The sequence below is a fragment of the Trachypithecus francoisi genome, unplaced genomic scaffold (genome assembly GCF_009764315.1).
Source record: "Trachypithecus francoisi isolate TF-2019V2 unplaced genomic scaffold, Tfra_2.0 Lachesis_group11, whole genome shotgun sequence".
Taxonomy (NCBI): domain Eukaryota; kingdom Metazoa; phylum Chordata; class Mammalia; order Primates; family Cercopithecidae; genus Trachypithecus; species Trachypithecus francoisi.
The window spans coordinates 10,948,673-10,966,146 of NW_022681456.1; the positions used below are offsets into that span (position 1 = coordinate 10,948,673).

The 17,474-nt window shown below is 42.4% G+C and overlaps 1 protein-coding gene across 7 annotated transcripts in view; it reads left to right on the plus strand.

Moving 5' to 3' along the window:
* CLIP1 (CAP-Gly domain containing linker protein 1) overlaps window positions 1–17,474 on the plus strand; it is a 158,378-nt gene that overhangs the window by 113,219 nt on the left and 27,685 nt on the right. For all 7 annotated transcript variants that reach the window (XM_033220292.1, XM_033220293.1, XM_033220295.1 and 4 more), the window contains one exon: window positions 2,874–2,994. In XM_033220292.1, coding sequence (XP_033076183.1) covers window positions 2,874–2,994 — 121 coding nt within the window. The remainder of the gene's footprint in view (window positions 1–2,873; window positions 2,995–17,474) is intronic.

Genomic DNA, 17,474 nt, shown 5'->3' on the forward strand with positions numbered 1-17,474 from the left:
TTGAGACAGGGTCTCACTCTGTTGCCCAAGCTAGAGTACAGTGGCAGCAGTCTCAGCTCACTGCATCCTCCACCTCCCGGGTTCAATTCATCATGCCACTTCAGCCTCCCAAGTAGCTGGGATCACAGCCATGCACCACGCCCAGCTAATTTTTGTATTTTTAGTAGAGATGGGGTTTTGCCATGTTGGCCAGGCTGGTCTTGAACTCCTGACCTCAAGTGATCCGCCTGCCTCAGCCTCCCAAAATGCTGGGATTACAGGCTTGAGCCACTATGCTCAACCACCACAGGGGTTCTAATAGGAACCACTCCCTCTAGAATATCGCCCTTGCCCCTGGAAACCAGCACTTGTAACAATGTTCTTTTCCTGTGTGCTACTTACAAGACTGCTTTTAGGAAAGCTCTTGCTTGATTTCGGTTAGCCAGCTCCTATTTTCAGTTGTAAATCAACAGTGAAACAGTTTCTTGTGTATAATTTTGGATCTTAGGGAAAAAAGGGTATAAGCAATCTAATTTTTGTCTTTACTCACCTGGCACAGTAGTAAATGTACAATACCTTTAGCATGATAATAGATTTATGATGGATTCATAAGTAAAATGTTTGCATGTCAATATTAACAATGTTTGTCTTTAGTTTTAAACCTAGTCTTTTCTGCTTCAAGATATCTTGTCATGTAGAAAGAAAAGTAGCTTCTTTAAAAACCAGTAGAAATATTTTTGTAGCTATTTTGAGAATCATTCCTTGAGTATTTCCAGAATTTGGGTTATCAGAGCCTCTTTCCTCTATGAAATGGATTCACCCGCTACCCACTAAAGAAAAAATGAAGTGCTCTAGGTCTGAATCACGACTGAAGTCATCTGCCAACTGCAGCTCCTGTTCTTGTGGTTTTACTGCGTACTGGCTTTATGATTTGGGGCAAATCTGTTTACTTCCTGGAGCTTCAGTCTTCTCAATAAAACATAAATAACATTAGCCTCCTTGGGCTTTGAGGATTAAATGAGAAAATGGAAGCATTTTGTAAATTTTAAAACAATAATTTTGGCTGGGCGTGGTGGCTCACACTTGTAATCCCAGCACTTTGGGAGGCCGAGGTGGGTGGATCATGAGGTCAAGAGATCCAGACCATCCTGGCCAACATGATGAAACCCTGTCTCTACTAAAAATACAAAAATTGACTGGGCGCGGTGGCACACGCCTGTAGTCCCAGTTACTCAGAAGGCTGAGGCAGGAGAATGGCGTGAACCCGGGAGGCGGAGCTTGCAGTGAGCTGAGATCGCACTACTGCACTCCAGCCTGGTGACAGAGCAAGACTCTATCTCAAAACAACAATAACAAAAAAAACCCCAATAATTTTGTTTTTATAGGTCAATTCTTTAGGACACTTTGGCCACTTTTAGATTACTTCCTTGATGCATTGTTTTAATTTTCCTTCCTGTAGGCTTGAGAGAGAAGGAACAGGAGTATAAGCGTAGCACTTGGACAGGCCACACACATGCAGACACCATGTAGCCACTCATGAAGGCAGTGATCACCTGGGAAATATGTTTGGCTTATGGTAATTTTACCATAAGGAAATCTGATTTGTCAAAGATTGATGGACTTTGGACAGATGAACTTTCGCTGTGATATGTGTGTATGTGTATGTACATATATATACACACATATATAGAGGTTCATATATATGAGTCTCTTTCATGAGTGACTAGCTGAGGCTAAAATTCCTTCTCAGTTTATCTTCAATTGCTAGATAAACATCTCTGTAAAAAGCCTAAGTTAGTGTGCTAAGAGAATTTTTGTGTGGATTTATTTCCCTAAGACTTCCTGAGGTCATCCCAGTGTGCATATTATAGGTGGATGGAGAATTAAAAATTGAGAAAATCGAATGTGCCGAGAACTGCCACCCATTAGACAATTGAAGTTAAAAATAGATGCGTTCATGCATCAGCAGATGGATTCATACCCAGATGACTTGATTGAGAATTCAGCCATGTATGACAGCTTGCTAAACGGAGTTTAACCAACACAGATGTACTTAAAATTCACAATTCCATCAAAACCCTCTATAACATAAAACTAAGATTTAGTGATCAAATATTGTGCATATTCATGTATAAAGGATAATGTTTAGGATCTATGTTTTAGATTATTTTAAGAACAAGAAGATGTTTAATAAATATACCTATCCTGTTCATTTTTTTATGCTGATATTCATGGTATAAGTTAGTAGTCTGTATTATATTTTTATTTGCTTCTTTCAATTATAAAAGCGTTACGGAAAGACTACTATCAAAATAAAACACCTGTTATGTAATTAGGAAACTGTATTTCCTTTGGGCATTCCGCCTCTAGTTGTCCTAAAAATATACTCAGATTTACATCAGCACTTGACTCTGACAGATACACTGGTAAATGGGACCATTGGATTTATATTTCTTCCAGAAAAAAATAAAGATCTGTGCAGGTAGAACAGAGTGCCTTGGCAGCAAATTAAATCACTTTATCAACGAAGTGGGTTTTAGTAAAATCATCTAACGGAAATATTCCTAAAGATAGGAGGGCTGTACTGACTGTCTCATTTGTCATTTATTTTATAGCAAAACTCCTTTTTTATGGGGTAAGTGGGTGGTGGGAGGGTGACCATAGGGTTTATTAGGTTCTGAAAAATGTAATACTTGTGGGTGGCTGTCCTCCTTTTGGGAGGTTGTGGCCATTTAGCCCCTTCTGCATGTAGATAATACTGTCTGCTGTTATTATAGATCCTATCAGGCACGTGACCCAGATATATTTTCTTCAGTGCTGTGAAGCTGGTTGTCTCCCACAGTTTCCTTGCCTGTCTTGTTTCTATGGTAACCCTGCACTCACTGTCCTTGCAGAGAAACCCTAAAGCAGGCAGCAGCTCAGAAGTCCCAGCAGCTTTCAGCATTGCAAGAAGAGAACGTTAAACTTGCTGAGGAGCTGGGGAGAAGCAGGGACGAAGTCACAAGTCATCAAAAGGTCAGTGTCCTTTGGCGAGGGGTTCCAGCTCTGCCATGCTGGGTGCTGCTGCTGTGGGCAGCATGCTCAGAGGCTACTCGGAGGTCTGCTCAGTGTGGTGGGGTCATTCCAAGCGGAATTCCAAGTTCCCTGTGCTATGTGTCTCCTTGTTTTCAAACGTGCTGCTGTAGGATTTAGGGTAGGAGAGATTTGAGAGGTCCTTTAAAAAACACACAAAACACTGGAACTTGCAAGCAAGTAGAAAATACAATCTTTATTAGACAATCTTGTAGCTCAGCATTTAAATGGAAGGGGACAGTATCTTCTCCCTACTACTACTTGGATTACGAAATTATTTTTCCCTTAAGATTTTTTTTCACTTTCATCAAAATTGATTTTGAAGAAACAGATTCCAAGAATATAGATTTGGTGTGAGTGTTGGCAGCTGATTTTAAATAGAACTCTGCTTTTGTTTAAATTAAAAAGCATGCTTAAGCCTTATCTAATGGAACTGTGCATACATGTGCACTTGTGTGCATTGGTAAATATAGAATATATGTTACAACTGGCATGAACTGTAAGCAAACCACAACCTATTTGCTTCTATATTTAAATTTCAGAGGTTTCTTATAGAGAAGTTGATTAAACATGGCAACAAAACTGATTTTAAAGGAAGCTGTATTCTGCCTTTTATTCTTCTCTAACAGTTGAATCAAAGTGCTGAATTGTAAGTCACATCTGACTTCGGAGCAGCAGCTTAAAATTACATTTTTAGGAGACTTTTGCTGTGTAGTCATTCATTGTTGCTTTATACTCCAAGGGGGAAATTTTTTTTTTCCCCATTATATGTTCCAAACATTAATTCTTACTTGGGATTAGGATTAGTTTGGGGTAATTGTACTGAGTACCCATTGACATGGTGCAATTCGTGGTGAAAGCACTTTTTGGAGAGTTAATTTTAGACTTTAAAATCTTCATTCTTGCTCTCCACAATTTTCTTATTTTGTGAAGGAAATGCCACGTCTCTCCAGACTGCAAGATGATGATGATGCTGTTGGTGATAGTAGCTAACAGTTTTGGGCTCTTGCTATGTGGCAGGCACAAATAAGTGCTAGCTGTCATCGCAGTCCCTGCCACAATTCTAAGCGATAGCACTATTATTATCATCCCCATTTGTAAAAGCGGAAACGGAAGCACAAAGATGATAGTAATTCGTTGAGCATCATTTGGCGACTAGTGTCAAGAGATGTCATCTTCTGATGGGGGCCAAGGAAAGAATCAGTGTGTTGACTTAACTAGGGTCACTGCACTCTCCTTTGGTGAGTTTGTGAGAAACTGGAGTTCATGAAGAATGGAAGCCCATTAACCAGCAGGGGTTCTTTTTTCCTGGCACAAGCTAAAACACCTACAGCATTTGGCATCTCCAGCATCAGTGTGTCCACAGGGACTTGGAAGGAGAAGGATGTTGGCTAAGTGCTGAGTCTATTGCCATCTCGTATCGTTTCATTGAACATCTCTGGTAGAGAGAGTGGGTTCCATAAATAGGAGGAACGCACAGAGATCATCCTCTTATCTTCTGCTGTGGCCCTTGACTGGACTGATGATTACAGTTCTTGTCTCTGTCACTCAGAACCAGAAGGAATTCAGGAGACATCATGCTTCCTTGGTTAGAATTTCCCAGAGTTTCTTTGCCTGTCTTGGGCTCCTCTCTATCCTAGCAGCTCTGTTCTCTTTTGCAGTAGAGATTTCAATTAGCTTCCTACTGAAAAGGTTTTGTGACTAAAAAATGTAAAAATCAGGTGCTTTGCAGAGTGTTAGAAAATAATGCCTACAGGAACGGCCAACAGGTGACTTCCTTTTAAAGAATGGGATGGATTCTTATGCCAGTGGTAGTTTCCTGTATGTAACTCAGAAGGAGAAATAATGTGTGTGTGAACTAAAATGTGATAGGCTTTCATGATGGAGATTGTGAAAAATAGTGATTACCAAGAAAGATTACACATCATTCTTTCCATGGTATATATATTTCAAAAGAGTGGAGTGAGCCACCCATTTAAAGTAACTTAGAAGCAACCTTAGTTTAATGAAGATCGATTAATTCATTGGGCTCTGTTACTCTCTTATTGTATCATCTCCAAGAATTCTATAAAATTCCACTTAGTTGCTTTCTATAGTTAAGTCAAACTATTGATCAGCTGTGTTAGAAATGTATTACAGAGCTACAGTATTTGGCAGAAATGCTATTTTAAAAAAATAATTTTAGTTGTAGTACTACAGAAAATTTGCTTTTTCATTCTAAAATCGAGACAGCGGAGACTAGATTGACGTGGGAAAGGTAAATACTGACCCACCACCTAGGTTCTTTCCTGATTCCTTTATTTAGAAGCATCATAATTTGTTGAACTGAGCTGATTGCTTTACCATTATTTCATGGAATCATCACAACCTACCTCAGAGATAGTAGGATTATTTTTAGACAGGAAACAGGCTCAAAAGTGAACTAACGGCTGGGCATGGTGGCTCACGCCTGTAATCTCAGCATTGTGGGAGGCTGAGGCGGGTGGATCATGAGGTCAGGAGTCGAGACCAGCCTGGCCAAGATGGTGAAACCCTATCTCTACTAAAAATACAAAAATTTAACCAGGCATGGTGGCAGGCGCCTGTAATCCCAGCTACTCGGGATTTTGAGGCAGATAATTGCTTGAATCCAGCCTGGGCGACAGAGTGAGACTCCATCTCCAAAAAAAAAAAAAGAAAAGTGAACTAACTTACCAAGGACACACAGATAGGCAGTGGAGGAGCCGAGATTCGAAGTCATGTCTGCCTAACTTGAAAGCCTGTTTGTCCAGCTGCTGTTCTATTGTGAGAGTAAAACTTTTTTTCTGCTTACTTCATGATTATTGTTGTTGAAGGTTTTAAAAAGCTGTGAGCTAGAAAAGGGGTAGGTGGGGTCAAACAGCGCTCTAAAAATGGACTCTGAACCCCACTGGTACTTTTTTTTTTTCTGCCTCAAATGTTTGTTTTGCTTAGAAAACCCCGTGCATCCCAGAATCTTGCCATTCAAGGTCTGCTTTTGCATCTTTTCTTTTTTTTTTTTTTTTTTGAGACGGAGTCTTGCTCTGTCGCCCAGCCTGGAGTGCAGTGGCCGGATCTCGGCTCACTGCAAGCTCCACCTGCCGGGTTTACACCATTCTCCTGCCTCAGCCTCCCGAGTAGCTGGGACTATAGGCGCCCGCCACCACACCCGGCTAATTTGTTGTATTTTTAGTAGAGACGGGGTTTCACCGTGTTAGCCAGGATGGTCTCGATCTCCTGACCTCGTGATCTGCCCGTCTCGGCCTCCCAAAGTACTGGGATTACAGGCTTGAGTCACCGCACCTGGCCGCTTTTGCATCTTTTCTTGTCTCCTTTCCCACTTGATGAGCGTGTCCTCGTTGTTAAAGGCCCATCTTGAAGGTCATCGCTTCTGATCTTAAGCAGAGCAAGCTGCTGCCCCTCTGTGGTTAGGTGTGGGCTCTGCAGTGCCCCGACCCTTAGAACCCAGCATTGTGGTCAGCATCGTGTGCTTCTGCTTCTCCTGCTTCTCCCACAGACTGTGAGAAAGTAGGAATCGTATAGTACGACCTGTAGGTTTGAATGAATGCATGGGTGTTTGGTGAGTAACTTGTTTTTAGCTAGGGCCCAGTTTCTGTTTTACAGAAGAAGACAGACTTTGTGACTGCTCTTTCCACTTTTTTAGATGATTCCCTTTACCTCCAGTTTCATAGCTGTGTTAGTCAGGGTTCTCCAGAGGGACAGAACTAATAGGGTAGATAATATATAAAGGGGAGCTGATTAAGGGCTATTAACTCACACAACCACAGGGTCCCACAAGAGGCCGTCTGCAAGCTGAGGACCAAGGAAGCCCAAAGCTGAAGAACTTGAAGTCCAATGTTCTAGGGTAAGAAGCTCCAGCATGGGAGAAAAATGTAGGCTGGGAGGCTAAGTCAGTCTAGTCTTTTCACGTTCTTCTGCCAGCTTTTTTTTTTTTTTTTTTTAAGATGGAGTCTCACTCTGTAGTCCAAGCTGGGGAGCAGTGGCTCAATCTTGGCTCACTGCAACCTCCGCCCCCGGGGCTCAAGCGATTCTCATGCCTTAGCCTCCCTAGTAGCTGGGACTACAGGCGCATGCCACCAGGCCTAGTTAATTTTTTGTATTTTAGTAGAGACTGGGTTTCATCATGTTGCCCAGGGTGATCTCGAACTCCTAGGCTCAGGCAATCCGCCTGCCTCAGCCTCCCAAAGTGCTGGGATTACAGGCATGAGCCACTGCTTCCGGCCATCTGCCTGCTTTTTATTCTGGTCAAGCTGGCAGCTGATTAGATTGTACCCACCTAGATTAAGGGTGGGCCTGCCTTTCTCAGCCCACTGACTCAAATGTTAAATCTGCTTTGGCAACACCCTCACAGGCATGCCCAGGATCAATACTTTGCATCCTCAATCCAATCGAGTTGACACTCAGTATTAACCATCGCAATAGCTTTTGTTGCAGAGTTGTGGTCGCCAAAAGCCTGATCACCAACTTAGTGGGACATTTGCTCTCTGCATGGCTGATAGAAGCATACAGTGTAAATTTAGGCAACGTCATATGGTTTAAGATTAATGGAAACCATACAGAGCATTCGTTTCATTTTTTAAGAGACAGAGTCTTACTTTGTCACCTGGGCTGGAGAACAGTGGTGCTATCGTAGCTCACTGCAGCCTCAATCTCCTGGGCTCAAGGGATCCTTCAGCCTCAGACTCCCCAGTAGCTGGGACCACAGGTATAGTCTAGCCTCTATTTTCTTTTCATAGGGAATTCTAAAAATAATGTTAGTTCTTCTATAGAAATAGTCACTTTAGGTAGTCACTTTTGATATGTCTGATTTATCATTTCCAAACCTCACATGTATTCCACCTTGTAAAGATAGCAAATACAGTGAGCTGTCACTATGGGAACAGAGCTGATTCTCCCCCTGGCTATTTGTAGAATGAGGTTACAGTTTGCTTATGGAAACCGGACAGGGATTAAATGACTCAATACCTGTTTTTCATGAACAGTTTTTCCTGACAGAGGTTACAGCAGATGTGTTATACAAAAAAATTGAGGTTAGCATCTAAATTGATCATGAAGTCACCTGCCATTTAATAAATGAGCCTCAATTCCCAGACATGAATGCTTAGAAAGGAAAAGCTATTTTTAGCTTATTATGTATTAGTTTGGAAAAATGGTGGTTATCAGCCATCATAATTTTAATCTGGGCTCAGGGACTTCTGGGCAACTAGGGCTGATTGAAGCTGGATCACAGACTCTCTCTCCCTTCAGTACCCAATGCTATGAACACAGTTTTTCTGTATTAAAATATGTGTCCAGCAGAAGCCAATAAAGCCAGTCAACTTCATGCTGTAAACTTTTAAATTGGCACTCAAGTCTGGACGCGGAGGCTCACGCCTGTAATCCCAGCCCTTTCGGAGGCTGAGGCAGACAGATCACCTGAGGTCAGGAGTTTGAGACCAGCTGAGAAACATGGTGAAGCCCCATCTCTAATAAAACAACACAAAAATGAGCCGGGCATGGTGGTGCACGCCTGTAGTTCTGGCTGCTCGGGAGACTGAGGCAGGAAAATCACTTGAACCCGTGAGGCAGTGAGCTGAGATCGCACCACTGGACTCCAGCCTGGGTGACAGATTAAGCCTCTCTCTCAAAAAATGAAAAGTAAATTGACAACCAAGAAAGGAAACAAAATTGTGGTTTGACTCTGACATTTTGTCCCCAGTGTTAAGTGGAAAGGATGGTGAACAGCAAAATCCTAAAAATTTTTACTCGAATTCTCCCCATCCCTGTGCCCAGTCTAGTTTGGAAAAAATTAGACTGAAGAGGTGAGTAGACAGCCTGGGAAAAGTAAAGGAAAAGTTTCTGAGGCTCGATGCCGCTTTGCACCACCGCAGGATTTTACCAACAGTGGGAAAAACTGCCAGTGGTCATTTTCTATAGCTAGTCTAGTCAACAAACTGCGGCTGACAGGCACAAGGCACTGTGGGTATTTTTCCCAAGTGATGATAAGTCCACAGTAGGTAGTCTGGGCTGGGTACCCCCTCAGGAACGTCTGCACGGAGCTGGCTCTTCCTTCCTGCTTGCTGCTCTACTAGGTGTGTAGTTCTTGTCCGTCTGATCCCCGGTTGGCTATTGTACCTGAAGCATCGCAGAGCTTTCTGGAAGGAAGCAGGGGGAGGACAAGGCAGGGAAACGCAAGGGGCTTCTCACATGGCTCTATCTTCTAATTTGGGGAAGAAAGCTCACATTTCTGTGATTGTATCACATAACCCCTCCAATCACAGGAGAGGCTGGGTTCCAGTCTCTAGGAAGGGAAGGTAGCAGAAGCAGTAGGAGCACTGTGGAAACAGCCCACTGGGGATATGTGCCCCAAGGCTGAGGATGTTCTCCTGTGGGAATGGGATTACCTACGTTCAGGTAGAGTGAGTGATGTGCACAGAACACTGAAGAAAAAATCTCAGGAAAGAGATCGCCAACAGTCTGTTGTGGCCTCAACTATCCCAACCTTAACTCTGTCCAGAAGCCTCTGGCTACAGAAATGTGTCAGTTGTAGTGCTTACCTTTTAGCTGTAGAGGGGTTAAAGATAAAGGCCTCAGATAAGGTAGGAAGGGTGTTGGGGGAAACTCTCAGTTTATGTGAGCAAAGGCAAGGTCTAGGTAAAGCCATCCAGAATGAGATGAAGAGGTGTATACATTCTGCACCCTAAGAGGGAAAGGGAAAGAACGGAACATCGAGAGCCAGAGAGACACAGGAATTCAGGCCAAGAGAAGCTGTTACCCAGGGAAAATAGTGCTTTGTGTTATGTAAAACTCAAGTTACTTGAATAAAACAACTGTTCAAAGAGAAGATGGTAAAATGACACAAGTGTAACAGGGATATTGAAGAATTAAGGAAACAAATGGAAGACCAAACCACACCAGATCAAGACCACTAAAGAAATCATAAACAGCAGCCTTATCAACGTTTCTTAAAATATAAAGGAAAGGGCCGGGTGCAGTGGCTCACACCTGTAATCCCAGCAATTTGGGAGGCCAAGGCAGGAGACTGTTTGAGCCCAGGAGTTCAAGACAAGCCTGGGCAACATAGCAAGACTCTGTCTCAAAAATGTATCTATATTTAGGCCGGGCATGGTGGCTCAAGCCTGTAATTCAAGCACTTTGTGAGGCCGAGATGGGCGGATCACTTGAGGTCAGGAGTTTGAAACCAGCCTGGCTAACATGGTGAAACCCTGTCTCTAAAAAATAAAAAAGTTAGCCAGGTGTGGTGGCGGGCGCCTCTAATCCCAGCTGCTTGGATACTGACACAGGAGAATAGCTTGAACCTGGGAGGCGGAGGTTGCAGTGAGCCGAGACCACACCAGTGTGCTCCAGCCTAGGGGACAGAGCAAGACTCCGTCTCAAAAAATATGTGTGTGTGTGATGTGTGCGTTTAAAGTATTAGGAGATATGATAAGGAAATTTCCCCAAGTAAAAGAAGAACTGAATCCACAAACAGAAAAGCGAGTGGATTGTATGGAAACCCAGTAAGGGGACCCACTGGGAAAAATTGATCCACAATAATAGATACCTCCCAAAAGATACCCTGGTGATTATTGAAATTCAACAATATAAAAATAATTCTAGGCTGGGTGGGTGGCTCACGCCTGTAATCCCAGCACTTTGGGAGACCGAGGCAGGCAGATCACCTGAGATCAGGGGTTCAAGACCAGCCTCACCAACATGAAGAAACCCCATATCTACTAAAAATACAAAAAAAAAAAAAAATAGCCAAGCGTGGTGGCGCATGCCTGTAATCCCAGCTACTTGGGAGGCTGAGGCGGGAGAATTGCCTGAACCCAGGAGGTAGAGGTTGTGGTGAGCTGAGATTGCGTTATTACACTTCAGCCTGGGCAACAAAAGCAAAACTGTCTTAAAAAAAAAAAAAAAAAAAAAAAAACTTCTAAGTGCCCAGGCAGAAAAATCAAATTTCATATAAAAACTTGAAAAACCAACCCAACTGCAGATACATTCAGTGCAAGAAAACTCTGCTCCACTGCATCCAGAGTTCTGAGGGACAGGAAGTATGGCCAAGAGCATCATCTCCAGACAGTGAGTATTCAGGTGAGATGGCAGGCACATGTTTTCAGACATGAAAGGACTTAAAAGCTGTGGTGTTTGGGAGTCCTTCTGAAAAGGAGCCACTTGATGATAAATTTGAGCCAAGCAAGACATGAATCAAAGTAAAGGCCTTAGCAAGAGAAAAGCGGACACGAGAACTGCTCGTGAGCATTAAATCCAAGTAAACAGAGCTCAGCACACAGCTGTGGGGTTTATGGGCACACACTAATGTTGTGGGGTTCTTTGTTATTTTGAGACAGAGTTTCATTCTGCCACCCAGGCTGGAGTGCAGTGCTGCAATCTTGGCTCACTGCAACCTCCACCTCCTGGGTTCAAGCGATTCTCCTGCCTCAGCCTCCAGAGTACCTGGAAATACAGGTGCGCACCACCACACCCAGCTAATTTTTGTATTTTTAGTAGAGATGGGGTTTCGCTGTATTGGCCAGACTTGTCCCAAACTCCTGACTTGAAGTGATCCACTCACCTCGGCCTCCCAAAGCACTGGGATTATAGGCATGAGCCACCGCGCCCGACCCAGACTAATTTTTTAAATATTTTATTTGGAGATTATTTCAAACTTTGTGAAAAGTTATAAGAATAGAACAAATCATGCTCATATATTCTATTATTTTTACATAAACATAGTGCAGTCATCAAATTCAGGGAGTTTAACCTTGATACAACACTATTACCTAATGTACAGACCCTGTTCCTGTTCAGGCAGTTGTCCCAGTAATGTCCTTTACAGCATTATTTTTTACATTCAGGATCCAGTCCAAGATCATGCATTCTTTTCCCTGAGTTGTTGTGTCTCTTTAGTCATCTTTAATCTGGAACGATTCCTCTGTTTTTGTCTTGCATGACATTGACTTTTTTTTTATGAGAACAGGCCAGTTAAGCTGCATAAAGTCTCTCATTTTTTGTCTGATGCTTCTTCCTGGTGATACACAGGTTATGCATTTTTAGTGGAAAGACTATGTAAGTGATACTCTATCCTACCAGGAGGCAGGTGATGTTTCTTCGTCCCATTATTGGTGATGTTAATTTTGATCACTTGGTGAATGCAAGTTTAAAACATTTGCAAGGTAAAAAGAAAAAGGAAAAACAGGAGAAAAAAATATAGAGAGAATGTGACTAACAAAATTCGGGGGGTAGGACTGAAAGAAGTGTACAAATTTCCTCCTCTTTTATATCACAGAAATGTTCGATATGGCTTAAAATTAAAATTAAGGTCGGGCAGCTACTTGGGAGGCTGACACAGAAAAATGACTTGAACCTGGGAGGCGGAGGTTGCAGTGAACTGAGATTGCGCCACTGCGCTCCAGCCTGAGTGACAGAGTGAGACCCTGACTCAAAACGAGAATTAATTTATACCTAAGAAAATTACATCAACCTCTTACACTTTAAGAACATATTTTACTTAAATTTTACAAAATGAATGTATAGTATGAACCTATTGGGATGTCTTAGAAACATATATATCTTGTGATAAATAACATAACATTTTTTTGCTCTCAACCAATTTATTTTACTTCCATTTATTCTCTCTCCTGTTAAAGTAAAACTGAATTTGCTTTTTCCCCCTCTCTGTCCTTCTCATTGTGTATATACATGGAGATGTCTGGCATGTCATTCAGCTAGTGTTACGTTTTTTCTTTTACTTTCTTTCATTTTCTACGGTGTCTTGCTCTGCTGTCCAGGCTGGAGTACAGTGACATAATCACAGCTCACTGCAGTCTCGACTGCCCTGGCTCAAGCCATTCTTCTGCCTCAGCCTCCTGGGTAGTTGGGACCACAGGCACATACCACCATGCCTGGCTAATTTTTAAGGTTTGGTTGTTTGATTTGGGTAGAGACAGGGTCTTGCTATGATGCCCAGGCTGATCTCAAACTCTTGGAGTCAAACGATCCTCTGGCCTTGGACTCCCAAAGTGCTGGGATTATAGGCATGAGCTATCACACCCAGCCTAGTTGTAGTTATTTCTAAGTGGAAGAATTGGGGAAATATGTTTCCTTCTTCTTTCTTTCTTTCTTTCTTTTTTTTTTTTTTTTTTTGAGACTGAGTTTTGCACTGTCTCCTGGGCTGGAGTACAATGGTGCGATCTCAACTCACTGCAACCTCCACCTCCCGGGTTCAAGCGAGTCTCCTGCCTCAGCCTCCTGAGTAGCTGGGATTACAGGCACCCACCACCACGCCTAGCTAATTTTTTGTATTTTTAGTAGAGACGGAGTTTCACTGTGTTGGCCAGACTAGTCTCGAACTCCTGACCTCGTGATCCGCCCACCTCAGCCTCCCAAAGTGCTGGGATTACAGGCATGAGCCACCATACCCAGCTGTCTTTTTTTTTAATATTGCTGAATTTATTCTTTTAAAAAAACAGCATGTATCATTTTAACAACAATAATTATTATTTTTAAAAAATAATAATTATTTTTAAATGACTCCCGCAACTTAGGTTGACTCCCGCAAGTCCCGCAACTTAGGGAGTCACTAAAGCCGAACGTCTGATTTGTTTCAGTTCTGTGGGAATCATCCTTTCACCCAATCACATGCATTCAAGCATTATTACGTTTAGGAAATGGTCCAAGCGTTATGTTCAGTTCCTGAAAGTCTTTTTATAGCCTGTGTATTCTTTTTCGTATCTTTTAAGTTTCCTGCTTGAGACGTCCCTCTAGACTTGGGAGTCCTCTTAACCTCTCTGACTTTTGAGGGGTTTTGTAGAAAGCCATTGCCTGGCACTAAGAAGTTATCCATTCTGGAAATGACTGCCAGAGTCTAGGCCAAAGGGTGTAGATCTTTTCCACTCTGCCTCTGCATAGTTAAGAGTGTTTGCATCTGAACAGAAGATGCACTTCAGCTGCACTAAAGATACTAGCAGTATTGAGGGAAGAGTAGCTGTTGTCTTTTCAGCACCCAGGAGTAAAAAGTAAAGATTAAGGTGATATGTGCACTCTCTGTGAAGAACTACTTGTGTATTGGCTTCAGGCAGTCAGGACACGCCTGCCCTGTAGCCACACCATCGATATCATTCTTCTTCTTTTTTTTTTTTTTTTTTGAGATGGACTCCCACCCTGTTGCCAGGCTGGAGTGCAGTGACGCAATCACGGCTCATTGCAACTTCCGCCTCCCGGGTTCAAGCGATTCTCCTGCCTCAGCCTCCCTAGTAGCTGGGACTACTGGCATGCGCCACCACACAGCTAATTTTGTATTTAGTACAAAAAGTAGAGACAGGGTTTTGCCATGTTGACCAGACTGGTCTTGAACTCCTGACTTCAAGTGATCCACCTGGCTCATCCAAAGTGCTGGGATTACAGGCGTGCACCACCGCTCAGCCCCAATGTCATTCTTTGATAAGGACAGTGATACCTGTGTGAATGTATTTGAAGATATAAATTTTTTTTTTTTTTTTTTTTTTTGAGCCAGAGGCTTGCTCTGTCACCCAGGCTGGAGTGCAATAGCGTAATCTCAGCTTACTGCAACCTCTGCCTCCTGGGTTCAAGCAATTCTTCTGCCTCAGGCTCCCTACTAGCTGGTGCTACAGGCACCTGTCACCATGCCTAGCTAATTTTTTTTTATTTTTAGTGGAGATGGAGTTTGGCCACGTTGGCCAGGCTGGTTTTGAACTCGACCTCAGGTGATCCACCTGCCTGGGCCTCCCAAAATGCTGCGATTACAGGCGTGAGCCACCATGCCCAGCCTGAAGATGTAAATATTCTTACATAATTCGTGTACATATTCATGTAAACTCAAACCAGTCCTAAGGCATGTGGTCTTTGCTGCATAATATAGCACTTTAGTTGGTAGCATAACGCGCACTGCTGTGGGTTGAGTTCCCTGGGAAACAGGCCGAGGGAGAGTTTAGTGTGATGATACTGAAGTATGCTCTCGGAGCAGCTCCTATGGAGAGGAGGAGAAAGAGACAGGATTCGGCAGTGGGAGAAACTGAGCCATGATGCAGGCCCAGCAACAGCCTTGACCAATGCCATGGGGAGCTCTGGAGCTGGAGTGGCCATGCAGATTTGTCCCAAACTGGACTGAGATGGCCAGTCTTTCTGTAATCCCACATGGATCAGTCACTGGTTGTGGTCCTTTCTGGGAAGGCGACATGACCCTGCTGGAAGTGGCTCCATAGTTGTGGTGATCCCTGATGGGGCCACCAGCTAAGCTGTCCCAGAAGCTGAGCAAAAGGTGAATCTACGCAGCCGATCGCTGTGTCCTCCCCACTCCTTTCTTCTCTGAAAGGGCTTTGCCATGCAAAAATGACTGAGTCTTCCTCTTCCGTTTTTCCCGTTACCTTCTCCACTTCCAGGAGCAGAAGTCTGTGTGTGGGAGGCGAGACTAGAATTTCTCAGACACAGGGAATGGGTTTTGTGCTCTCAAGGTAGAGCTGCTATTTTGGGCCTCAGAACACTTGCTTGGTTCGAGAAGAGACTAAAATAGCCCAAATGTGAACACCTCACTTGAGCAGAAAGTTCTTCATTTGGTGAGAATCCTGGCTTCCGAGTGCCACTACTAACTATACCCATTGAGAGCACCAGCTTACTGACTATGACACATTTGTTCATGCAGTACATAGTTATTGAGGCCTACTGTGTGCCCGTCAGTGTTCCAAATATAGAGGAGATCACAATAAACAAAACAGAAAGGCGCTTCTCGTCTCTGGAGATTTTTATTCAAGTGGTTTTACTGAGCCTACAAAGCAGAAGTTGTATATGTTATGACTATGGACTTCTTTCTACATGTCCTTCATTTCACCCAAGCTACTGTTTTTCTTAGCGTAGCTGACAGACATAAAACAAAATACCCACCATGTTTATTTACAAAATAGGGTTATGCATAGATGAGCTCTTGGAGATTTTCCGGTCCAGTGTTCCCCAAACTATGATTATTTGGTCATCACCTTCACTGTAACATCGTTCTCTGAAATACTCTTCTTCAACTCTCCCTTTTTTCCCCTTTACATATCCATGTTCCTTTTTAACCTTTTATTATGAAAAATTTCAAGCATATACAGAAGCCAAGTGAGCAGTACAGTGAATCTCTGTGTATAAAATTCCATTAGCAGTTAACTCTTGGCCACTCATCTCTGCTATACTCCCATTCATCCTCTCTACCTTGTATGCCCTGCCTTTTTTTTTTTTTTTTTTTTTGAGTTAGTCTTGCTTTCTCACCCAGGCTAGTGTGCAGTGGCATGATCACAGCTTACTGAAGCCTCCAGCTATAAGGCTAAAGCAATCCTGCCTCAGCTTCCTGAGTAGCTGGGACTACAGGCATGAGCCACCACACCCAGCTCTACCCTGAGCATTGTGAAGCAAATCCTAAATCCTAGATATCCTGTCATTTCATCTATAATTTTTTTATTTCCAAAGAAATAAGAATTATTTATTTTAAATTTTAATGTTATTTTTAAATTAGAAATATAATACATTTGTAACATGAAACAAATATGTGTAATTTAGAAGTTATTACTCTTCATTGCCATTTCATTGAAGCTACATTATATATGGTATATTTTTCCTTGGTGTTCCTCATGTGTATACCAGCATATGCAAATGCACATATGCATACATTGTTTTTGTTTTCTACAAAAGCCATATTGCACAAATTACTCCAACTTGCTTTCTTTTTCTCAGAGTCATCTTTATTGAGGTCTAATTTACATCAAATAAAATTTACCCTTTATAAGTGTATAGTTTGGTGAGTTTTGACAAATATATACAGTCATAAAACTGATCCCACAGTCAAGATTTCCTTCGCACCAAAAGGTTCTCTTATCCTCCTTTATAGTCAGTTCATTCTCACTCCCTGAAAACGCTTATCTCTTTTCTGGTCCAATAGTTTTGCCTTTTTTAGTAGGTCACATAAATGGAGTCAAAACAGTATGTAACCTTATTCAAAAACACAGTAAACACAAATGGATTGAACACTCTGAATAAATGGCAGAGACTAGCAGAATGGACTTTTTAAAAAACATGATCTAACTATGCGCTGTCTATAAGAGATGCAATTTAGATTCAAAACCACAAATACGTTGAAAGTAAAAGGATGGAACAAGATACGCCATGCAAACAGTAACCAAAAGCAAGCTGGAGAAACTATACTAGTATCAGACAAAATAGATTTTAAGGCAGAAATTGTTACTAGAGACAGAGAACAACAAAAAAATATCAATCCATCAGGAAGACATAACAATTTTAAACATAGATGTACCTAATAACAGAGTCCCGAAATACATGAAGCAAAAACTGACAGAATTAAAAACAGGAATAGAATTCAACAATTATAGCTGAAGACTTCAGTACCCCATTTCAGTGATGGATAGAACAACTAT